Source organism: Desmodus rotundus, chromosome 4 (genome assembly GCF_022682495.2).
Source record: "Desmodus rotundus isolate HL8 chromosome 4, HLdesRot8A.1, whole genome shotgun sequence".
Lineage (NCBI taxonomy): Eukaryota > Metazoa > Chordata > Mammalia > Chiroptera > Phyllostomidae > Desmodus > Desmodus rotundus.
This window is the reverse complement of record NC_071390.1, coordinates 134,751,049-134,776,922: the sequence shown is the minus strand read 5'-3', so window position 1 is coordinate 134,776,922 and position 25,874 is coordinate 134,751,049. Positions and strand designations below refer to the sequence as shown.

The 25,874-nt window shown below is 39.8% G+C and overlaps 1 protein-coding gene across 1 annotated transcript in view; it reads left to right on the top strand.

The window, feature by feature from the left end:
- RASGEF1B (RasGEF domain family member 1B) overlaps positions 1 to 25,874 on the top strand; it is a 506,625-nt gene that overhangs the window by 150,415 nt on the left and 330,336 nt on the right. The window contains exon 3 of the mRNA XM_024579065.4: positions 23,737 to 23,790. Coding sequence (XP_024434833.2) covers positions 23,737 to 23,790 — 54 coding nt within the window. The remainder of the gene's footprint in view (positions 1 to 23,736; positions 23,791 to 25,874) is intronic.

Below are 25,874 nucleotides of genomic sequence, written 5' to 3'. Positions count from 1 at the left end.
CATGAGCCACTTCTACTTCATGTGGAGTTCCTGGAATGCTGGTAAATTAGCTAGAGATTAGCAACACAGGGATGTCCCATGCTGATATTTGGCTAGAGAAACTTGGCACCAGAGAAGAGTTTCTGGTCCAGCCCCTGTGAGCAAGCTGGCCTAGAGTCTGACAAGGGAGCTGACAATAGTCCAAGGCTAAGGTGCTTCTTTTAGAGAATATGTGAACTCCTGTTTTCACTCATCTTGTTTTTATTTCTCTTCATAACTAAATCTCTATAGATAGTTTTAATTGTATGATAATTTCTTTTCTTTATGAATTTCTCTATTAATAATAGCATTTAAATTTAGACAATGTGCTCTCTGTGATGCTTTTTAAGTGCAATTATCAGTTACTTCTAAAAAGAGACTTGGTATAGTGTCCCCTTCCTTTTCAGTTAAGTTTAAGTTAAACCCTGTATCTCTGGGTAATTTAGGCAGTTCCATATACACTTCTGATAAAGGGGTTTGAAAACCTCTTCCTAAATACTAGGAGTAAAGGGTCTGGTAGGAGTCACTGGATGTGAAAATGTGAAATTAATAACTACATTTATCATTTATAATAAGCTTCTTGCCCCTTGTGGTGAACCTCTCTGTAAACATGAAGAGCTTGAATAGCAACAGGTTGTTTCCTTCACTTAAGTAATTAATTAAAAGTCCTTGATCCATTTTGGTGAAAACAGAGATTTCCAACAGGAGAGCGAAGCCTGTAGTGTTGATATAGAATGTTGGAGGCTGCATGGCTTCATCACCCAGCTTAAGCTGGCCCGATCTTTTGCTACTTTTTCCATGTTTTGAATAGATTATTGTCCCTCTTGAGTACATATGTATTTAAACATTCATTCACATTTGGCTTTCTTACGCTAGGTCTTCATTTTTGCCTTTTTATTTCAGGTTTTCCTAATATCTTATTATATGGAGGCATGACTACTATGTATCTTGTTTAATTTTTTCTCTAGTTATAAATTCTGTTTTCTCTGGCAGACATCCATTAATTTTATTCTGAATTTTAAATGATGGATTTTATATTTTAGTAACTAGCTATGAAATTTATGACATAGGTATACTCTTATAAATTATGTGCTCTTATAAATCATTTGAATACCTGCCTGTCCTGCTATATTAAAATATGTTAAAAAGCTCTAAATTAGTATGTTCCCTATTTTCAGACATAATGCATTCTTTAAAATGTACGTGAAAGCTAAATGCATCAAAGGTGACCAAGGAACTTCAGAATTTCAAGGTGCCATTGAGTAAGATGGGCAGCTAGTGTCAGAGAGCTGAAACATGTTCTAAAATCCTAATTTCTCCTGGTCTTGTAGATACTATCTTCATAGGTATGCTTATCTAATTTCATGAATGCTCTTTTACTTTTTCTTTCCCATCACATCCTGACTGAAAGCTGGGATTTGTCACTTCTGATGGTACTAAGATTTCCTTCTCCCCCTTCCCCTGCCCCAAGAATGTGCTATTTATTGCCATTGATTCTTCTTTTCTGACCCTCACTAGAGTTCAGCAGTTTGCTTCACACAGATTAGACACACTTCTTGTTAGGTTTACATTTAGGAATTTACCTATTTTATGTAATTTCTGGGATATAAGAAACCTATTGATTTTTATACATAGGTCTTTAGTTAGTTACTTTGTTAAATTCTCTTATTAGTTCTTAGAGCTATTGATTTTTCTAAGAAGACTGTCATGTGGCCTGCAAACAATAGTACTTCTGGCTCTGTTTTCAGTATTTGTCATTCTCATTTCTTTTGCTTAGTATAATATTAAACAGTAGTTATAGTGTGCATCCTATTCTTGTCTTTCTTTTGTTTTATGATTTTGATGAAATCTTTATTTATTATTAATTTTAACATATGAATGAGTTACATTTTACTTTGGGTTAAAAGGGGGCAAAAAAGGAAATAAAATACTGAAAGAATTGCACATAAAATATACTCTGACACAGGCAGAGGTGGTGTCACTGCTGGAATTGAGCAGATGGCAAGCTGTCGGCGTCGCCACACAGTGGCCTGAAATAGTCCAGGGGCGGTTCACGTTCAAAAGACTTCTATAGGATGGGAAAGGTTTGTTTTGGGGTTTATGTATGTGTGTGAGTTATAGCAATTCCAGCTAAAAACATGACATCTTCACATAATAAATATAGTTGTAACTGTTAAAAATATGGTCAGGAATTCTTTTTTTTAATAGATTGCTGGGATTAGACCACTAATTTTCAGGCATGAAAGAGTGATAATTCCCTTCCTCATTACCTAATAATCCAAAAATGGAACATGATTTTCTGACACTCAATTTAGGCTGAAATAAATAGAAGGGTAAAATACAGAGAGGATAGTGAATAAGAAGAATATGTATCAACAGAAAATTAATTGCTTCCCTGCAGTTAAATTATAGGGATCTTTAAATAAAACTTAATAAACTTAGAAATACAGATAACCAAACATCAAAATAGTTTCTGTACAAAAATCTTATGATAGCAAAAAAAAGTTTAGAAGTACTAAAGAATAACTTTATAGAAATTTAGTGGACAAAAAAGCTTAAGACTTTTTTTTCCCAGAGAAGTTACAGTTTTTGCTGTTTGTTTTTAACCATAGTACAATCGTATATGAAAAGTAACTTTTTGGAAGAGGTTTGACTGAGAACCCCTTTGGTCTCTCTGTAGTGGATCAATGGAAAAGCAAAGCATCTGTAGTGGGTAGGGGCCACATGGCCGCCCATCTGTCCTGGAGCCCAAAGGGCAGTCACCAACATTCCTTATGACATATCCAAAGATGTACGAGGATCTCTGGCTTGGTCAAGGTCACCGTCTTTATACTAGGGTGTCTGATTCAGAAAGTATAACAGAACAAGATGTTTTTCCAGGTAGATTCTCCCCTCCCTAAGGATTAATGACTGACAGGATTAATGACTGACTTGTCCCCACAAAGGATTAATAATTTCCTTAATTCGTTTTGCACATGCAATGCTCCATTCAAACTACATTAGTACCATTCCCCAAAGAGTGCAAACACCACCTTTTATACCTCTGAGCTTTTGTGTTCTATCTGTCTGAAATTACTTTTCGACCCTTTCATCTCCCAAGCTATAACCCAGTGTTGAAAGGCTAGCTGACCTTAAATGGGCTTAGCAGGAAATTGTAACACCCTTCATCTATCTCCTCCTGTCTTCTACTCCTCTACCACCAGCTAAACACAAAACCAACAGAATCATCTTTTCTCTGAACATGTTTTACTTTTTTGTTATATTCTAATTTGTATGACAATTATTGTACCTTTTGATATCTCTACCAAATTATAAACTCATCAAAAAAGAAAAGAAGAAGAAAACATGTCTTATTCATTCTTATTCATTGTGTATTCTTTTCTGCTGCCCACCCCCTTCCCACTTTTCATTGTACTTCGCAGGTAGTGGATATTCCAACAAATTTTAAGTTATCTTGAAGATGAACTTTATTATTAAAATAGAATAAGATCAGTGTACGTGGCATGCACCATTTAAAACTCTCTGAAAAGGACATTATGTAAAAGATGGTAAAAGAGTCAGGGAAGTTTGTCTTTAAAGTCTCTTAAACCAAAATAATGAAATATATCTACTAGAGCAGTAAAAGGGCTCTTAGTTGGTTGGCTTCTGTCAGATTCCCTGTAAACACACTCTGATATGGAGACCTGTGTATAAGAAACTTGCTGGGGAGGGCCTCCCTGAGGGGCCACATCTGCGGAAGGGAGGAGAGAAGGAAGTAGCATGGGGCGGTTCTAATGCAGGTCCCAGCTGATCATCCAGAGACCTCTGGAGCTGGATGTCACTTCAGGATCAGCGGACCTTTAATCCTGTTCAAAACATCCACAGAGACATGTGGTCTGTGCCAAAAGGTCCTTGCAGTTTGGTTCTACCCAAAATGCCCCGACCATGTTTGGTCCATGCCGAATGGTCCTTGATATTTGGTCCTATCAAAAACATCCATGCTTAGAAAACATCCTTGGGTTCAAACAGCCTATAAAGTTTATTTCTATTTCTGTTTTACAGAATCAATACATAAAAACTACTATCATGTTTTATTGGTCCAATAATTGTGTTGTGGCTGCATTGCTAATAATAACCCTTCTCGCCTTGGTAGCTGAGCTGGTCATGGCACATGGGGTTAGGTAGATGGGTCAGTGTGGACAAAGTGTCTGCATGGACATTGTGGACAGGACAGATGCCCTGTAAGGCAGCTGAGAGTTGTTCCATCTCGGGTCAGAAGGGCTGAGTTTTCATACCACCACGTTGCTCATTATTGGAAAAGGGTTGGTGACCTTGGGCTAGATGGCACTTTTTGGCTGAAGACAACCACTGAACAGTGACTCAGCTGAGAGCCATCAGCTGCCAAGACTCCCAGACACACCACCACACCCACTGCTATTACACTAACACAATGAGGGTACTGGTGAGTTAATCTAAAAAATCAGTTAGAGAATCACAACAATATGTACATCCACACATACTTTTTTTCCGACTTAAAACACATCAATGTGTGTTCATTTGTCAATCTTTTAATTATAGGTTCAAGGCCTTTATTTGAGCATGGACTCTAATGTTGATGTTTTACATCATTGTGTAAAATGTTCTGTTTCAGTTTATTTAGAGATGCTTTTGAAATATTGTTGTCTTTATATATAGATAACTTGAAAAGCAAGATTTTTAGTGATTTGCCTTTCTTATGTCTCCATTTTTAAATTTGATCTTATATTTTGTCATAGCATAAATATACATGTTTTAAAGCTCCAAATAGTTCCATAAACCTGGTGATTAAAAACAGCAGTACTCCATCTCACCCCCACCTTTGAGCCCACTCTCCACAGACGACCACTTCAACACTCTTTTCTCTTTTTCATCTGGATTTATTGCCATATAAATAGCTCTATGTGTCTAATGTTATTTTTGTCTTAATTTTTCTGTGTAGGTATTTTCTGCTGATGTCTACCACACAAACTGATAATATACTTTCCTTATATCCCCCATGTCTGTCTCCCTGGCCCTGTTCTTCAACACACACTTCCCCTCTTGCCTTCCAAATGGTTGTGCTCTAAAGTTGTGGCTTACATTATTGAGCCTTAGTTACTATCATTGACAACTGAACCGTGTAGTATGTTATGGTTGCATTTACTTTTCTATGTAACTTCTAGGGTTTTTTTGTTTGTTTGTTTGTTTGTTTGAGTTAGCAAGTACCAGAAACTCTTTATGACTCAATGTCTTCACATGTAAAATGGGGATAATAGGGTAGTCAGAGATATATGTGTTAATTATTAGTTTTTATTGACTTTGTGTATTATGTAATAGTCTCTAATTCATCTTAAACTTTCTAACAGAACTGTGCTTTCCCTTCCAGTACACTTAATCACACACTAAGTGTTTAGTGAATGTGTTGAAAAATATGCATAGCCAATATTCTAATCTACATTTTATAAACAGCAAAGTAATTTAATGGAGATAGCAATGCCTTTGGAATTGGAAGGCCTGGTGAAAGGCTGAATCTGCCCCTGCTTAGCTGTATGACCTTTGGCTAGCATATTTCAATCATAGTTTTCTAACCCACAAATGAGGGAATTGGATTAGAGAAGCCCTAGGGTCACTTCCAGCCCTATGATTCCGTTATGAAGTAAAGGTATACAGAAAATACCAAACATAAAATATAAGATTGCCATAACACTCGCTGCCACCTCTTCTGGCACCACCTCCAGAAGACACCTAACCGCTGTCAGGCAACGTAATGGAGACACCACTCAAATTCCATTTGAGCTCTGTCCTACCCCTTTGGGGCGCCTGGTTGTAATTTGAAGAAGCCACCACTAAATGGCGCTATAGATTATATAACTGAGTGGTCAGGACCGCTCTAAGTTAGTAATTTTCCACAAGCCTCAGAACTACCTAGTAGTTTCCTTGTAGGTTTAGAACTACACACTTTAATTCTTACACCCACACATTAAAAAAATGCTAAGGTGGAAATTAACTATGATTTTTTCTTAAAAAAGGTGGTAAAACCTAAAATGTTCTTTACTTTTTCCGATTGCTTGCCTTTTCTCTCAAATGCTCTTTCTGCCTATCTAGTTACAGGTGGAAACTGGGTAAACTGTATTTAAAGGAACTCCCAACTGAGCAATGGCTTGACTCTTTGGCCTAAACCTTCACAATTTTTTCCCCTCAGGATAAAGAGTTAAAGAAGGAAATACGAGTCTCTTTGTTTCCTGGTTCTTGCTTCTGTTTTATCTCCCAGCTTATCTGGAATCCTAGACACTTACTGTATTTCACTGATTGTATGAAAATATGCACGTTTTTGTATTTTAACATTTCTGAAGTTGTGACACTTCATATACCAGAGGTGACATATAATTATAATTAGCAGTATTTTTTTAGTGATGTATTATAATCAATGGTGTCTTTTATGTTATAAAATATTGTATCTGATAATATGGTATATACATCCATCTTAATTTATTAGAGTTCAGTCCTGTGTTAAAAATTTGTGACAGATTAAATTCCTTTCCTAGTCTAATTTTTAAAAGGGGCTCAGGTGGAAGAGAGCACAATATTTATTATATTTATTCCATGTCCACTAGGCATCTGAGCTAGGTGCTTTGCATATAACATAGTCGTGTATCCCTCATCATGCTGTGATATGGGCTTTTTTTTTTCACTTAAAACTGGAGAAATTAATTTTCTCACAGCTCTGAAGCCTAGATATCCAACATGAAGAAGTCAGGATGACCATACTTCCTCTGAAGGATCTAAGGAAAGGTCCTTTCTTGTCTCTTCCTGGCTTCTGGTGGTCCTGGTACTCCTTAGCATTCTGTGGCTTGCACCTGTATCACTCCAGTCTCTGCCTCGGTCTTTATGTAGTCTTCTTCCTTATGTGTCTCTCCGTATCTTCACAAAGCACTCTTGTAAGGGCACCAGTCATTGGATTAAGGACCCCCCATTCCTCCAATGCAGTATGACTTCATTTTAACTTGATTACATCTGCAGTGAGCCTGTTTCTAAATAAGATCACTTTCACAGACACTGGAGTGTAGATTTGGACGTATCTTCTGGGGATCACAATTCAACCAACAACATGCTACCTCCACTAGTTTGCCAGAAAAGTTAGGTCAAGTAGTGTTACTGGTCTGAAGTTCATGTGCCTGACACTTTGATAGGCCAAAGCTCAAAGCATCAGACTTCACAGTAAGGAAAGGCTTATTGATCAAGAAGGTGCTAACGGAGAAGGTAGGGACCCTAGTGGTCCTAGTGGTGTCTCAAATCCATCATAAGAAAGTGCAGAATGCAGGTGAAGTGGACTTTTTTTGTTTCCATTTTATAGTTGAGAAAACTGAGGCCCAGAAAGTCCAAAGTGATATTGTCCAAAGTGCAAAGTGATATTGCTCATAGGGGTCACTGTTTAAAACAGTGTGTTTATGTATTCTAACTACATATTTTATACTTTTTATACCATCTTACATTGATATATTAGGTACACCACTTCCCTTTAACTCTTGAAGATTTTTCTATCAGCCCATAGAACTTAGCTCCCTTTGAACAAAGTGGTCTTTTCTTGACATTAAAAATGTTGAGATCTCCAATTAAGCAATATAGAAATGGTTTTTCTGAACTCCAGCCTCAGTGCTTGTGATAAAAAAGATGGGGCGAGGCTTCACGTCCCCAGGATGTGAATTGCTTCCCTATGAGGCCATTGGGCTCCTGAGAGTGAACGGGTGCTCTAGAGGCAGCGTGGGGCAGAGCGGGACTTATGTGGGGCTTTTGGATTTTCTTGGTCTTCTCGCAGTCCACTCTAGGAAATAGTGTTTTAAATGCCTTAAATTTTTTTAAAAATGTATTTTCTTCAAGTCTCTGGCTTACAGAAATCTGGTATATCAACTTTAGAACATGTTTGTAATGAGTTGACAAGTGTCCTGGAGATTTGGGCTGCATGCAAGATGTCATTCATAGGAAGGATTTAGTTGACCTCCCTTAACTGTCCCTGTAGTGCAAATAGCACCAGTAAAGTCAAGAAGCACTGAGAGGCAAGAAGGCAGTTTACTGATCGTGATTGTGTTTGCACAGACCTGGGGTAGCTAAATTTCAATTCCCAGCAAATCTCCCAAGTTGCTGAAATGCATTCCCTTCTAATTCCCCACTTCATGTCCTCAAGGGCATTTGTTGTCTGCAAGATTTCTTATCTGCAGGCTGTACTTATATTTTCCATCTCCGATCCTCTTTATTTCAAGTTCTCCTCATTTGTAAATCTAAAAACAAAACATTAGCAATCTGTCAGAGGTTCTGTTCCACTCGTTTGTCTAGGGATTTATTATCAAATTACTCCTTTTATATCAGCAACTTGGGGTCTTATGATGATAAATACTCTGTTGTCCTATTTTGCAAGGATTCCTCAAATAGAGGGCATATGATTATAACATATACTGGATATAATAGCCAAAAATTCAAGGTCACTAAGAAATGAGTTGATGCTAATTATTTAAAGATTGCTTGGCTTGAAGAAAATACTATTTGTTAATATAATTTTGAAATGGTGTATTTAACTTTCCATCTTTTAAGAGAGGTAATCATTCTATGTTATCTGGGTGAAAATTATTTGTACCTTGTGAGAGCCTTCCACCCATCTTAAGAGTGATCGCTTTGGGAGGGAGGGCCAAGTGACGACGACAAAGCTCTACATTACGTGTCAAATCTTGAACCTTTTGATATTGAAACCAGTGAGAGTCACATGACTATATGTGGTAAAACACAAGAATAGAAGTAATGCAGTACTTTTCCGAATACTAAAATCATGAGGAATCTTTCAGTCCTTATCTTACATGATTTCTTATCTGCATTTCACCCATTTCTTTAATTATACATCCTTTCCATTATTCAAGAAATATATATTGAACACTAGCTCTGTGCCATGCACTGTGCCATATGCTGTTAATAAGACAGAGTCCCTGCCTTTGGGAGCTACTATCCTAGGAGGGGTGCAGATGAACAGGCAGTTAAAGTGTGCTGTGGCAAGCAGTCTGGGATAACTGGGGTATGAGGTGGGAGCACATAGAAGGGGATTCTAGTCCTGATTTTAGAGATCAGGGAGAGTTTCTTTGAAGAAGTGCTAATCTTTGGCATCACTCTGGCTATTCTAATCCTCTGACTGCTTTTCTTAATTTCCTTAGATGGTCCTTCTTTCTCTTTTTCTTAATGATAAATATCAACACTCCCTAGAGGTTTGTCCCAGTCCCTTATTTCTTGTAACTACACACCTTCCTAGGTACTCTCAATCATAATCGAGGCTTCAGCCACACTTGTACACAGTTGGTGCCTACCTAGATCTCCAACTCTGCTTGACTATCAAATTAGTGACTCATTCCTTATCTTATCAAACAGTCAATGACTGTGTTCCACGTAACGCGCTGTGCCAGAGGTCCCTGGGATGAATGAAGTTGACTTCTTTAGCATTTACTGACTTTTTAGTGTAGTTAGTAAGAACTGCATAAAAAACTGTAAAATATGTGAGAATTAAGGACTTTAGGAACGCAGAGAAGGAAACCAGTAACCACTCCTGGGGAAGTGAGAGAAGTCTTTGGAAAGGGAAGAAGGAATTTGCCAGGTAATTAGGGGAAGAGATTTCAGACAGAGGGACTACAATAGTACCTGTAAGGACTTGGAGCTTGTTCACAGAACAGTTGAATAGGTAGTGTGGCTGGCGTATAGGTGTGTAGTGGAAAGCACTGGCATCTGTCCTGATGAAATAAGGTGCGGTCAGATTGTCGACAGGCACCATGCTCAGAAGCAAGGGCATTTCCTCGTGGGCATTTCCTCGTAGTCATTTAGGAGCCAGCAGAGATCTTTGAACTGCCAACTTGTAGAATCAAATTATTCAAGTAGATATTCTGGTGGCAATGTAGAGGAGGGACTGGCAACATGGAAATCTGGTGGGAAATTAAATAAGAGGTGACAATGATCTAAACTAAGGTGGTGGTGAGGCCAGTGAGGGAAAAAAAAAAAAACTTTATGACTTGAGTTTTCTGTAATGGGATCAATAGGATGTGGTGGGTAAGGAAGAGAGAAGACTCAAAACAGACACTGAGATTTGTAGTTGAAAGATGGGCTAGATGGTCTCACTATTAACCAAGATGTGAAGAACAGAGACATTTGCAGGAGAGGAATACAGTAAGTTCAGTTTTGGACCAGTCATGGATGCCTGTGGAACAATCCAGTGGAGATATTGAATAGGCAGTTGGGAGAATGAATTTAAGGCTTGGGAGGGATATCAGAGATGAACATACACATTTTGCATAATCATAATACAGCTAATGATTAAAGCCATAGAAGTAGATGGGTTATGTGCATGTTCAACAAATTTAAAAAAAATACTATGTACCAGCCATTGCGACATTTAGAAGAGTTTGGCATGGCCAGTGCTTCCAAAGAGTTCCCTGGGATAAGGGACATAATCAATAAATGCAATATAGGTAGCGTGGAAAAGGTTATTATAGAACTATGTACAAGCTACAGAAGTGGCATCAAACAAAAAGAGATCACACAGTAATTGTGGAAGATGCAGAAGAGAAGAAAACCAGGCTAAGAACTCAGTAGATCTTCTCCAAAGAAAGGGGGAAGTGTCAGAGATTTGCTTGTCATCTCTTCAAAGCACATGTCATATCTCATTCATTTCTATGCCCCCAGCAGAACCCAGCCTAATGCCTGCAACAGAAGTGCTCAGTAATGTTTGTTGAATCAATGGGCCCAGGGCAGTTGGAAAGAAATGAGGGGAAAAAAGCATGGGATTTCCCCAAGCCCTAGGGAACACTTTAATCATCTCTTGTTAGCCTTTCACTTGGAGAGCTTGTGCAGGTGGAACTCAAAATAAACTCTCTGAAGAAATAAATATGCAGCAATTTAGAACTAGGGTAAGGACTGCATCTGTCGGCACTCTAATTATGAAATGTGCTTATGGCAAGCCAGATATTTTATTTTTATTTCTGGTGGGTGGTAAAATTGGGTGGCCATCGATTTCCTGTCAAACCATCACTGACAGTGTTGGAGATAATGGCACATCACCTCTCATTTACTAATGGCAGGGCTGGGCTTTCAAACAGGAGCCCATTGCGACGGGTCTTGCAACCTCCATTCTCGCACATCCATTTAAATGTTTTGTAATAGCCAGTCATTACAAAAATGTCTTTCTTCCTTGACCTTCTTCCTCCCTTTCCCCCCGCCTACCAAATTTACACAGTAGTGTATTTCATCAGCTTGTATTTCCCATGAACGTAGTTGGTGTTTTCTTTTGTAAAGATGGATCTACTTAGGTATATACTGGTACATGGAATACCTGTGACAAAGGAAGAGAAAGAAAGGCGTTGAGTTAAAGCCTTGTGATAAAAGATAAACCCACCATGCCAACAGCAAGTTTCTTCCAGGGCTGAGTGCTTCAACTTTACTGCCCAAGGCTGGTCTTTAGTTTCATTCTCATCTTTCCTGAGAGGCCTGATAGAGGTTTTTAATTCCCCCAAATAACGGAGGGTGTGGTGTCATGTTTTTTGTTTTCTTATCTGGCTGACAAGTAGTTTTTCAAGTTAAAAAAAAACCAAACATTTCTTTTTCCTGATTATATTCTCTTTCTCTTGCTGCAGGAAAGATCATGCTTTTCTGGAGGGTAAGCTATAGAAGTTCCTAGAATGTTTTCTCCATAAGTCAGAGTTGCAAGCACAATTCTGTGTGTGTGTGTGTGTGTTGAAAATGATCATTCATAGTATTCATAGTGTAAGTATTATCCAGCTAGTCTGACAAGGAGCACAAGAAGTAGCCAGTGTATAATAATCTGAAGATCATTCAAGGGAGGAAAATGCTCATCCCTCCTCCTTCCTGCTCCCAGCCACTGGCTCTTCTAGAGCCCAGGCTTTAGGGAACCTTGTAACCTTTTCCTTACTCCCCCATCCCCAATTATGTTTTAGTGGCACAGATATAGCCCTATAATTAGGTATTTGTGAAGTCTGTAGAGAGCTGGAGAAGTTCAGAATTCTCAGAAGTAATAATAATAGCTACTATTTGTTGAACACACATCCTCTTTAATTCTTAAAAAACACTCTAATGGTAAATGGTGTTGTTCCCATTTTACAGATAAAGAATTGAGGCTCAGAGAAGTTAAGTGGTGTGCCCCAATCCACATAAGGGGCAGTACTGGGGTTTGAGCCTATGCCTTTTTCATTAAGCTACCTGCTCCCAAAAGGGCCATGTGTGGGGTTGGTAAGAGATCTTCAACAACCATGGCTTTTTCTCTGTCCTTTTGAAGGCAGGTGGTGATCAGGTGTCAGGATGGAGGAGGGAATGGGAAGGAGGGCAACAGGGATGATGAGACGCCAGATATTGGCAGCAGCCAGGAGTTGGCTAAGGATGCAGATTCTCTTCTGCTCACTTCAAATGGGAGTGTGGGGGCTCAGGAGCTAAGCAAAAGCTTAGTGGCAACACTTCTCTCCCCCTCAAGTCAGTGCGGTCTTAGGGATGATGGAGAACTAGAATAATTAATTGGGAATAAAAACCCCTACTTTCTAAGGATTTATGATAGTGGTGGATTATGCTAGTAATACGGAATGATTGGTTCTCAGTTCCTTAAGGGCATAACTCAGTTCCAGGGAGGTCAACAGCCCTATGCGGTGCATGCAGAATGATTATTCCTCCTGTGAACTATTTTATTTATTCCTCAGTGCTTTCTTTGGCTTTACCCTGTGCCAGACCTGGAAATCTGAAGCTGTCAGCTCACGTCCAGCCCCCACAGAGCATGTACTGTGGCAGTGTTCCAATTCTCACGGCGGTGAGTGTGGAGACAGTTCTGCGTGCAGGGTGATATTTATAGCTTTGTCAGCTGTTGGCACTGTAGAAACCGGCTCAAGATGGCCAAAGGAGCTTTAGTGGATGATGAATGTTTGTTTAGAATGATGATCCAGGGAACTGAATTACAGTACAGCCTCCCAGCAGTGGGCCCGATCTACACCAGAACATTCCCTCAAACAAGAAATTCATGGTTCTGCAGTAGCCCAGGCTCACAAAGGTGATGAGCATTATCCTTGGACTTGCTGTTTACCTCGGAGTCCTCTGTCTGCCCACAGCTTTACCTGTGATACGCATCTTCTCCCCTCTTCCCTGACCTATCTGAAGATGTGGGCGATTACAGGAGCTGATGTGTTTGCTCCTCCTCTGCCCTGCCTCCCTGACTCAGAGTCAATTGATCAGCACCCTGGCCTTCATGTTAATATTTATTTCTAAAGAGTAAGGCAGAGCTAACTATATCAAAGTATTAATACCATTACCATATGCAGAGTATTTTAAGGTACATGATTTTCATCTTATCCTTTTAATAACCTTCCAGGTGGGTAGAGAAAAATTTATTATGCTCTTTTGAAGATGGCAGCCAGTGATTTAATCAAGGTTACAAGAACAATAATTAGTGGAACCAGGACCAGAGCCAGGTGTTTCTGATTCCTAGATCTGTACCCAAGGGTGGAGAAACCGTAGCTTGCAGGGTCTCACTGTCTCTTTTTGTACAGCTTGCAAGCTAAGAGTAGTTTTCACATTTTTAAATAGTTGGAAAAAAAGCAAAAACAATATTTCATGACATGAAAACAGTGTCTATAAAGTTTTATTGGAACACAGACACACTTATTCACTTACGTTTTGTCCACAACTCCTTTCATGTGACAGTGACAGAGTTGAGTTGTTGTGAATAGATGTTAGGACCCACAAAGCCTAAAATATTTACTGTTGTCTTTACAGGAAGAGATTGTCAACCACTGTCACAGATGACCAGTAAACAGAGACCCCCTGGTGCATAGACTCTGTGTTAGTTCAACAGGGCTACCATAAAAAGTACCACAAACGTGGGTGGTTTGATACAACAGACATTTATTGTCTCATAGTTCTGGAGGCCAGACGTCCAAAGTCAAGGTGTCAGCAGAGCCGTGCTCCCTCTGAGACTGAGCAGAATCCTTCCTTGGCGCTTCCTAGGCTCTGATGGTGGCTGTCAATCCCGGGTGTTCGCTCCTGTGTTGCAGCTGCATTCGTCCAGTCTCTGCCTCCAACAGACGGCTGTCTTTATCTCATCTTCCCTCTGCGAGCTTGTGTCCCAATTGCCCCTTTTAAATAAGGATACCTTGTTTGCTTTTTTCTTGAGAACAATCTAACAATAGCCAGGGGGGAGTGGGGAGGGGACAGTGAGGAGAGGGGATTACAGGAACTACTATAAAGGACACTTGGACAAAATCAAGGTGGAGGGTGGAGGTGGGGGAGGGAGGTGGGTTTGACTGGGGTGGGGTGGAGGGATGGGGAGAAAAGGCAAACAACTGTAATTGAGTAACAGTAAAAATTAAAAAAAAATAAGGATACCAGTTATAATAGATTAGGACCCACCCTAAAGACATTGTTTTAACTGGATTATCTGCAAACACTTTATTTCTGAATAAGGCCACTTTCACAAGTACTGAGGATTTGGACATCAACATCTTCTTTTGGGGAAAACAGTTCAACTCATAACACTTGTCCCACATAGTATGTGTCCCCACATCTTTCTTCTGTTTTTACCTCCTTCCCTCTTCTTCCTTCTTCTCCTCTTTCTCCCTTACCTCATTATTGAAGTCCCTTCTGCATCCTCACCCCTGGGACCGTCACTGTGCTGAAATATGAGGCACAGAGATGATTAAGAGTTGGCCTCTGGCCTCAACGGCCATACAGTGCGATGTGGAATCACTTCTGATAACTTCCATCAAAGGGGTTTGTGTAAGGTACAACAGAGATCAGGAGGGCTTTTAAGGATCTAAATTCCCTAGTATTTCCCTAATATTAATTAGTAATCTTTCAAAATAATTGATGTCTTATCATTTAAATTCCACAGCTATTGACTTAAAAATTATAGATGCTCATATACATAGAATTTTAATATAAAGTTTCCTCACTATTCTTTTTAAAGATTTTATTTATTTATTTAGAGGGGAAGGGAGGGGGAAAGAAGGAAGGAAAGATCAAAGTGTGGTTGCCTCTCTTGTGGCCCTCACTGGGGACCTGGCCCACAACCCAGGCATGTGGCCTGACTGGGAATTGAACTAGTGACTCTTTGGTTCATAGCACGCGCTATTCTTTTGAAATCATAATATGCAGAAATATTCTGCTTTTCTGATTTGTCTCAATTCCTTCACTCCATCTTCCTTCAGCATTCACCATGTCAAATTTCCATATTTTTCAGACTATAAGACGCACTTCTCCCCAAATTTGGGGGGGAAATGGGGGTGCGTCTTATAGTCCGAATGTAGCTTACCTGGCCTGCTGGGGGCGGGGGGTGGGCGGCAGTGGAGTGGATTTTTCCCCCTATTTTTCTCCTCTAAAATCTAGGTACGTCTTATGGTCTGGTGCATCTTACAGCCCAGAAAATACGGTAGATACTGTGGGAAAAACAAGGGGACAGCCTGGAGTAGGCACCCTTAGCCTTGTTCTGTTAAGTTGATGACTTTTAGGGAGACTTGGTCTGCAGCCATGTGGGACAAAGCCTGCCTTTTGTACTGACAGGTTGCGTTTTGCTGTGTCTTCTCGGAGGCTATGCTTTCTCCTCCTGGCACTAATTGGCCACACTCAAATACTGTGGGGAAGTGCATGGAAAATGTCTGACAGCTTCTCTTCCCCTTGCCCCAGAGCACAGCATCTAGCTGGCATCAGAGAATCCTCCTCAGCAGGGTTGGGGTGTGAGGGCATGGCCAAGGGAGGGGTTCTGGTGGGACGGGAGGGGTTCAGTTTGTGGACAGCATCCCGGGTCCTACCTTTAACTCCTGTGCAGTTTGTAAACCATGGAGTTCTTTGTGTTCCGTGAAGATTCAGAGCTTCCTACAGGTTTTCTACCCCAAAGCTGCTAACCTGGAAACATCAAAGATTCATTTCCTGCAGGAAGGGGGAACTGATACTAAGAAGCTAACACCTCTCCTCCCAATGGTGTTCTCTTCCTAGGGATTACAGTGGCTGCTGACCTTAACTTTGTATCTGGACTTTATATATACATTTCTCTGTCTCTGTTCAGCATAGCCCTCTCCTTCAAGGGAGATTTTTTAATCTCTTTTATAAAATTCACTATGAATGCAAAGTCCCTTCAGCTTTTATAAACAATGCCAAGAATGTAGAAAGTTTTACTAATTTATTATAAAGCACCTTTGACAACAATATGAGACTAGAGAAACCTCACATTGTTAGTGTTTAAGTGAATGTCATACCGTTGTCTGATAATCCCAGAGTACAATTTTGATAGCACACTCTATCCTAGAAATACTTCTGAAGGACAATGATCTGAGCCTTGGTTTGACCACTTACTACTTCAGAAAACTTGGGCAACTCACTTGGCCTCCCAGTTTCTTGGTGTCCCACAGTCAGTATAGCAGCTACTTTATGGAGTTGTTTGGAAGTTCAAGTGAAACAATATGTGTCAAGGAGCTCTAGGAATCGGAAGTTTTATGTGAATGTCAGAAGGTATTATTAGTATTGTTGCTAATTAACAATTAATTACTAATTAATCACGCTATGGAAATTCCAGTCAAAAATACTTTATTTTTCTGTCGTGAGGTTATAAAAGGCAATAGTTATCATTACTGCTAACTTGCTTTGGGTATATCTCAGACCACTGGTTCTCAAGGTATGGTTCTCAGACTAGAAGCATCAACCTTACCTGGAAATGTGTTAAAATGCAGATTCTTGGGCCTCACCCCATACCTCCCAAATCAGAACCTCTGGGGGGTTTTTATCAAGCCCCCCAGGTGATTCTCATGCCAATTACATTTGAGATCTACTGGCTTAGCGTTATGCCCAAATGGGTATGTGTAGGGTATCTGATTTTGCTGATTTTTTTTGCACTTGGCCTTTTCAGACATGGAAGTGATTCTGAAAGACAGTAACATGTGCACCTGACTCGGGTTTGTCACCACCCTCATTTGACTTCCCACAACAGTGACATAGGTCCTAGGATTGCAGGGCCTTGAAGCAGAGCCCTTGTCAAACACAAACTTGTTGGAGATTATGGCAGGGGTCCAGAGAGGGAGTTTGAAGGTGCTCCCTACTGAAGTGGGATAACAGCAGTTGAATGAAATGACTGGTAAACAATCCAGTGAAATTCAGCAGAGTAGTGTGGAGCTTGTTTCCTGTTCTGGCTGCCTCTGTTTGCTAGGTGTTGTTTTCCCTCTAACAGTCTTCAGTCTTCCTCATGCACGTGCCTACCTATTAATAAGTCTGAGGCTCATCCCTCAGCTGCCCTGCCAGGTCTCAGAATAAGCCAGGTACCCTATTGCACACCCCTTGTGCCCCTGGATTGCAGGTCCGCCCTGCCTGTTGTGACAGACAGGTGGACGGTGGTTACTTGGGTAAGTTGAAACCCAAAACTGCACACTTAATTAAGGTAGAAGAGGGAAAGTGGTGGGCAAACATTAGGGAAATCGTGGCGCTGTCGTTTTGATCCACAAGGGTAGAGGTACATGGTAGGTGTTCAATAAGTGTTTATTGAATAAATAAATGAGGAATGAATATCATGTTTTGGGAGCTAATCTGCCTACTTAACTTATGAGAATCTATTTTATCCCAAATGAACAGACATTATGTCTTGATTGAGTGAACTATTAGATATGTTTAGTTTTAAATGCAGACATAAATAGATTTGATCTTTCCATGGTTCAAATTTCCTCCCATCAGCTTTCCCTTAATTATTCACAAGTGTTCCAAACCTTCATTAGCTAAATAGGATGCAGATGATGGTCATTAGTCTGGGCTATAAATCCTGCTGGCATATTCAATGGCTTTTCACTTGGTTAATTGAAATTTTCAGTATTCATGGACTACAAGAAAACACTGTAATTTTATCATTTATTCAGGGGTATAATTTTTTTTCCTTAGCTGGTTGTATTTTATAACTATGCAGTTTAAAAAATATATGAATACCATACTTTGCCTGGAGGGATACCACTATTTTCAGTGTACATGTATCAATAGTAATCTACTAAATATGAAGACCAAATGGAAATCTATACTAGCAATCCTAAAACTGGCCAACTAAAATGTCCATGAAAGCATCCAAGTAGTATGCACTTTGGGGACCCATCAATTCAAGTGTGAGAGACTTCCAAATTGTTAGTAATTCAAGGAGACTGAGTCGTGACATCCGTCAATGAGTAAGAAATCATCCAGTGTGTCTGTGGGGTGCAAATTGCAGGTATCAAATGAAGATGCTTTATGCAGGCATCATTCCTTTACATGGTTCTTAGTTTTCAACTGCATTGGGCCATTTATCATAACTAGCTGGCCCCTGTTCGGTGGTGTCTGGCTGGTAATGAAACACACACACAGACACACACACACACATACACATAAAGGAACTGATGCTTGAAATAAAATTTTATAACATTACCATCTATCTCAGAGATTTAGTTGCTGAATTCCTTAATTTTTATAATCTAATACTTAACGCAATTCTCTCCTTTCGCACCCGACTGTTCCAATTTAATCGTGTCACATGTTTGCTGTTTATAAAATATAAATCTTAGTTATAGACATTCCATGGCAGAAATTGGCTCAGCAGAGATAGACTGTATCTATTTGTTTTTTTTCTAAACCTAATTTAGGGGGAATAAAATAACATTGTAATAACTCTCAGAGGTATACTCTCCCTTGAAAAGGAGTATAGAACATATGGAGTCTCTTTTCAGTGTTCAATCTTTGCAACACATTCCTGCCAGTGAGACTCGGGAAGACAGTTGCCCTTCTAGCAGTCTCTTTCTGTAGCTGGCCTGGATGAACCATCCGTCACTGGTCCTCTGTCTGAGATCTCTGACCAAGGACTTTAGCCCAAGTCACTCTTCCTTTTGAGTTGCTTTGGCCTTCCTGCTCATTGAAATATTTCTACACATGGTTGTTAATGTTAATTTAAGGAAGACATGTTTAAGCACCTCAGCCTTCTAAATTAACCATTATTTAATGTGTCTCAAAGTCAGATGTAAAGATATCTCATAAGTTATACTTTTGTGGATCACCTGTAAAACTTTCTGTTCCCTGTGTTAGATAATCAAGAGCAGATCATGTTATTCAGACAGAGATTCTTTCCTCAGAGGATGGAGGGAAGAAGTAGACATTATACTCATTGATTTCCAAACAGTGTATCTGATAAAATTAGGCTCATTTTCTCCAGATTTGCCAGGGCTCTTTTCACCTAAAAAGAAATGTATATGAGCTTCCTCATTTTGTAATGAAAAATTCAAGACCTCAAGGTCAGTGATTCATCATAAGCTCACAAGGAGGTCTATCAGGAAGTGACAAGAATTAAATGCCTAGGCTCCTAAGCAAGTGGTCCATTTGTTTATCTGTCCAGCAACTCTAACATAAAAGACCAGCAAAATTTTAAACTCTAATGAGGGGTCACGTTCAACTAGAGTAAATCAGCCACAGCCGGTGCAACTGCCCTTGGCTGAAAAGGGTCATCTTGTCTAGGGTCATGCCCCCTTCCCAGGACAGCCCTTCCCCTCACCCCAGCTGGGACAGGTCTATCCCATCTTCAGATTTCCTTGTTTGGTTGACTGAGACCTTTGTTTGTACCACAGCCTAACCTCTCCCTCTGCTCAGACCTGCACCCCTCCCTTTCCTTCTACAAGCGGAGATCCAAGAGCACTCCCTGATAAATCTCCTGCACGCTCATCTCCATTTCACAGTCTGCTTTTTAGGGCACCCAACCCATCATCTGAGCCTTAGATCATTTTTCATCACCATTGAGTGTCAAATGTCCTCATGATGTAAGTCTTCATTTCCTATTAAATCTGCTTTTGAAATTATATTTTAGTATCTGTCTGATACACTCATTCCCTTTAAGGTGTAACAGACCAACGGATTTCAATTTCTCCCTTTTCAGTGCCCCTTATACCCTAGCATCCCTCCAGGGTTTGTCTACTATGACTGAAAGCCTTATGCTAAAAACTGAACTCTAATAAGTGAAACTTCCGGCATCAGTGTATAAATGGAAAATGCATTTTGGAAAATTGCTACAACTGTCCATGTGTTACTGTTCACCCCATGCTGGTCACCCTGCCAACAGGGTTGGAAGTGAGTCAGTGCTCTGAAAACATCCTTGTGCTTCATTACGCTTGTGCCCTGTGACAAACGCAGCATCCTGCAACTTTGGTGGAGGACACTCACGAGGAGTTTCCTCTTTAGTAGAAAAATATTGATGCAACAATCAAGAAGGCCACAGCATGGGCAAGTCACCATACTTTGAGTCTTTTATTTTCAGTAAAGTGAACATGTTAGCGAAGGTTTAGAAAGCCCACCCTAAGCCATTTACAATAGCTGCAATTGGGGAACTGGAATGCCGGTTGATGTCTTTCCACAGAAACAGCATAAGACTGACCGAGCATGTATGTAAACTCCCTTTAGAAAATGGCCGAGGTAAGGATGCGGACTCTCACTGACCCATGCCATACCTCTTTCACACTCCTTCTGGGTACTGACACTTCACCATCCACTGGTTCTTTGGCTCAAGTGTTTCCTTTCTACAAATGCAACATTTAGAGCTAATTGTATTAATTTTTTTAGGGAGGCCAATTTCACCCATCTCTGGCTCTCAGTTCTCCTACCTCCTGTTTTTCAGGTTACCAACACTGTTCTAGAAGGTTGAATGCTCTTGTTTAATTTCAAAGATCATTTCCCCTGGGATATGGCACCAATGTCCAACTTCTTAGACATGTTAGTTAATTTGCTCTTCTCCATGGTGTACCTTAAGCTTAGTTAAAAATGCTTTTAGTCTCTCAAGTTGCCTGCACAAGGTCTTCAGTGGGTGAAATTTGGGTCCTCTTCAGATTTTGACTTCCAATTTAGGACAGAGAATGAGACTTGAAATCCTGGACAAGAAGAGAAATTTCCATGATTAGACTTCTGTTGCCGGGAAAAAAAAAATTGTTGCACCAACCAGGGAATTGGTATTATTTCCGTAACTAGTTCCTTTAGAGTTTAAACGCATCGTTCTCAAGCAGGGATAATTTTGCACCCCCCAAGGGAACATTTGGCAATGTCTGGGGATGTTTTTGGTTGTCATGACTAACATGGGGAGGGGCGTGTCTACTGATGTCTGGTGGGTAGAGACCAGGGATGTTGCAAAACATCCTGCGTGGCACAGCACACACACACACACACCCAACAAAGAATTATCCAGTTCAACATGTTCAAGGCCAAACATGGAAAAATTGATTTAGCCAATCCAAGTGGACAATAGAGAATTGGATATATGCTAAATAGAGAGAAAATGTATTTTACTGCTATTCAGGAGTCTTTTGTCTCTCTTGCTTGGCTTTACTTTGTAATACTCTTACACGTGAGGCTGCTTTTTCAGCATTATACTTCCAAAACAGTGTTTTGACGTAAGGACTATAGTTTTATTTGATGTCATTTTTTTTGCATCTACTCAGTGCATATTATTTGGATGCCTTCTTTGTATCAGGCACTGGGCTAGGTAATGGGGCCATGGTAATGACCAAATCTCGTGGAGTCTTTACCTTCCTGGGGCAGAGATCTGAGCATGAACGCTGAGGGCTCCCTTATGCCGTGATGCTCAGATGCACAAAAGCATCGAGATGATGAAAGGTCAAGAAGAAGGTGTTTGAAACACTGCAGATGGGGTTCTCACATCATGTGAGAACTGTCTCCTTCTGTGGCTTTTCTCTTTCTCGTTACTGGCATAATCCTTGGACAGCAAGCAAGAATGTCTTTCCTTACCTTCCCAAGGAATCTAGAAATGAAAGAAACTAAGACACACTGGCAGCAGCACAGATCAAGATGGCATGGCACTTCCAGGACCCCTGGGCCTGCCAACGTGGCTGCCGTCTGTCAAGGCTGAAACTGGAACCGGTTAGAAGAAGAATGAGCCACATGCCGTCATACTCTTGGTTGTTTCTTTCTGGGAGCCGTTTTCTTCCTTTCCTCCATAATTCTGGTGTGTGTGTTTTTATTAACTTTTCCTCTTTTTCAACTTTGCCTTTTCTCTTTTCTTCCACCACCAAAATTCTTCCCTTCTTTCTCTTTCCCCTTTTAATTTAAGCTTTCTGAATAATGTGTATCTTTTCTCTCACAAACAAAATAAAAACTGCAGCAAATCACATTTAAAGATCACACCCAATCTAAACCTTAAACTTATTTTTCTTCATTAAAGATGCTTTTATTGGTATGTATATCCACATCTGTGTTTTCTGTTTAATACTGGATATTTTTTTGGGCCAGATCATGTGTTGGCTCAGATTCTTAACTTTCCCTAGTGCTTGTCCCCACCTCAAATGCACACACACACAAACAAAACTCTAAATGAGGTGATAAATATTATATTTTTATGATATATGAGGAGAGAGTGGGAGAAAATTTATATGCATTAGATTTTTGAGCCTTGTCAAAGTCTTTATTTGTTGTACCTTTCTTTTAGTTTTTTTGACCCTATATAACCAAAATAAAATTATAAGTATAAATATATATACACATAAATATACATATACATAATGCGTATGTATGTAGGTTGTATGTAATATCCTCTCTCTATATATATGTACATATATATATGCAGCTAACAAAGAAAGCAAACAAAAACCAACAAAAAAGAATCAAAGTTAGAAATCACCAAATATCAATCAATAAAGGAAAGCATACATAAAGTATAGGGTATCCATATTATGCAATGTTAGGCAGCTATTAAGAATAATGAGTCAGTCTATATGAACAGACCTGGAAAGATGTTGATAATATAGTCTTAGTAGGATGGCATGATGTCAAGAAAGAAAGAACTTCTACATGTGCATATGTAATATAATAAATATAATAAGTAATACATGTGGTTATGTATTATGTAACATGTGTTTGCATAAAAATAGAGAACGTGTGGAAAGAAGTGTGGAAATAACAATGTGAACACACATTGTTATTATCGGTTACTTCAGGAGGATAGGTTAGAATGGGGATTCTCATTAAGAATATATATTAGTTTTGTAACTAAAGAAAAAGAAAGTTTTACTGAAAAAAAATCAATATTATTTATGTGGCGGCCCATAGCTCAGTTGAACTCTTCATAGGGTAATCCAAAAGGAACAAACTTGTAAATTTCAACTGGCCTCAAATACTTAAATGCCTCTCTAGTAGTTTGTGAGGCCAAGAGAATGTCCCCACAAACATGTCAGTCACTGGGAGGATGAGTTACAGCGGAGATGGGGTGGCAAGCCCAGGACTGCAGAAGAAGCTCCACTTCTGCACTCAGGCTCATAGAAAGTGTCATTTGAAAGGTTTTGGGTATTTGGCATTTTGGGCATATGTTTTCAAGATAAAGGGAAAATACCATGTGTGGTTGAGAAGGTGAGAAGGAGGCAGACTGCTTGTCTGTGAGTTCTGGTTTATTTCCGAGGTATATGACCTTTGACAACCTAATTGTGCTACAATTACCTTGTTTGTGAAATGAAGATAAATAAGAATCTTTACTTCATCAGATCATTATGGCCCATAGTAAATGTTCCGATATGGGGTTGTGTGGCAGTGGGAGCAGTGAAGGGCAGGCACTTTTTAACATTTAGAGAAATCAGTGGGGTTGCAGAAGTGGTGCCCACTTGAATTGGAGATGCACAGGTCTGGGATGCACTTTTACTGCACTAATGTGTCTCCCACCTTCCTGTTTTACAGGCCACCGTTTTCAGCACATTGGGCAGTGAGAAGTCCTTATCTGACAGCAAAAAGGTAAGGCAGCCTCTGAGAATTTCAGCCCGCTGTCAGAGTAATAAAGGCATCAGAGTCGATGACATGCAGTGGAAAATCTATGGTATCCATGAGAATGTTCTGATGACATATTGTAGTCCTCTTTCTTCAGAGATGGAAATTTGAATGGTTCTCTTTAAGGAAGTGGGAAACCCTGTTATCATTTGACAGAAGACTTTTTTTATAGAGAAGCCCTGGTTCCTTGTACTTCTATCTTGCTATTATTTGATATTTTATTCTGTAAGATGAGCGTCAAGGGAGTGCAGAGCAAACTGCATTGCAGGCGTTTGTTTCTTTTTTGCAAATTTAAATCTAATAAACTTAAGCCCTATACAATATAAAACTGATTTTGTATTTTGAAAGAAAGCTGATCATATGGCGTAGAAGTCTGGTTTGGATTCACCACAATCAAGTCTGAGGGGCTGGCATGCTTTGCAAAAGCATTAGCCTCGCTGCCATCTGATGGTAGCCGTCCCTGTAATGGGTCACGTCTGCAGGCTGCCTGCGTTAGCAGCAGCAGCAGCATGTCTAATTCCTGGCCTTTGCAGACCGGAGGGCGCTTGTATCCACCTCTTTAATCTCAGGTTTAACTAGATCTTCTCCTTCTTGAGGGGAAAGAAGTGATTTCACAGTCTAAACAACTCAAATAAGGTCTTTGACACTACCCATTGACATGGAAACCCAGGTGCATAAAGAGTTGACCAGTGCCTCATACATTAGTCACTTGGCCTTTCTTTGGATTTTCTACCGTGACATTGTTTGCTAAGCCATTTCTGTTTCTGAGTTTTCTTGATATGGAAACAGGTAGCAGAAATACTCATCTTCACAGTGGTGCAGGCACCCACCATTCTGAATGCCGTCCATTTCATTACCTTGATAGTTTTCTATTGCATATTAAATCTCCCTCTTAATTGAGTTCTGTTGTGTTTACCTTGTTCTTGGCTCCCTGAAAGTGAGGTCCACATAGTGCCCTTAAAATTAAAAGTCTTAGAGAAAGGGGGGACTTTCAGGGTTCTCTAGTCTCACGTTTTTCCCTGAGTGGTACTGCTATTATCCATGTATAGTTGGACTTCTAGACTTTACCCGAATAGTCTGTTGACAAGGAACTTAATGAGCCTAACTAGTGAGACAGAAGAGTGTTAGTGAGTTCTTCATTTTACTGAGTCAGTATCTGCCACCTTTTGAGTTCTGCCTAGTTATTTAAGTATGAAGCCAGTTAAATGTTTCTTCTGACTCTTTTCCCTTCCACTGCTCGGCTGATGGTTTTCCTTCTTTATTTCTAATGGGATATTGATATGATTGATTTTCAGAGGCATGGGCTGTTGGGAGCTGGCTGTCTGGTTTTGGAACATGGTTTTGCCACTTACTATTTATGTGACCTTGGGTCACATACCTTTCAGTGCCTCACTTTCATCATCTGTAAAATGAGGGTAAGAATTGTACCTACTCATATGGTAGAGGAGTTAACATACAGAAAGTGCTTACAACAGTGCCCAACCCATACTAATTGCTATATTAGCTATTATTATGATTGTTTTTAGACCAGGTTATCTTTTTTCTGCATGTACTCTTTATTACCAATGTCAGGAATTGTGTATCATTCTCAACGTGTTGTCCACTTGCCAAAAGCACTGTGGGATTTCTACTCTCCATTCAACAAGCTTTGTTTACTTGATGTGTGCCAGGCATAATGCAGGACATGGGCTGTGGTGGAGGATAAGTTGCAGACTTCCATGAGTGTAGCACTAGTAGTCTATTAATACAGTGCAAGTTGGCATCAGTGTCTGTCTATAAGCCATATCATTCTGTGGGCCACATGAAGTTTAAAGTCCTTTTATGTGCCCTTAAGACATTTTCCCATCAGCCACAGTTAAAACATGACACTTTTTACATTTATGTAAATAATTCTTTGAGTATGAATGTAGGCCATTATGATGATTTTTATTCACTTTAAAAGCTTTGATCAATCAAGCTAATTTATAAACCCAGTTCTGTTGCCCAACTTACTTATGATGTCTCCCGGCTGTATGTCATGTACGAATTAGAGTGGCGGTGTCGGTCTCTAT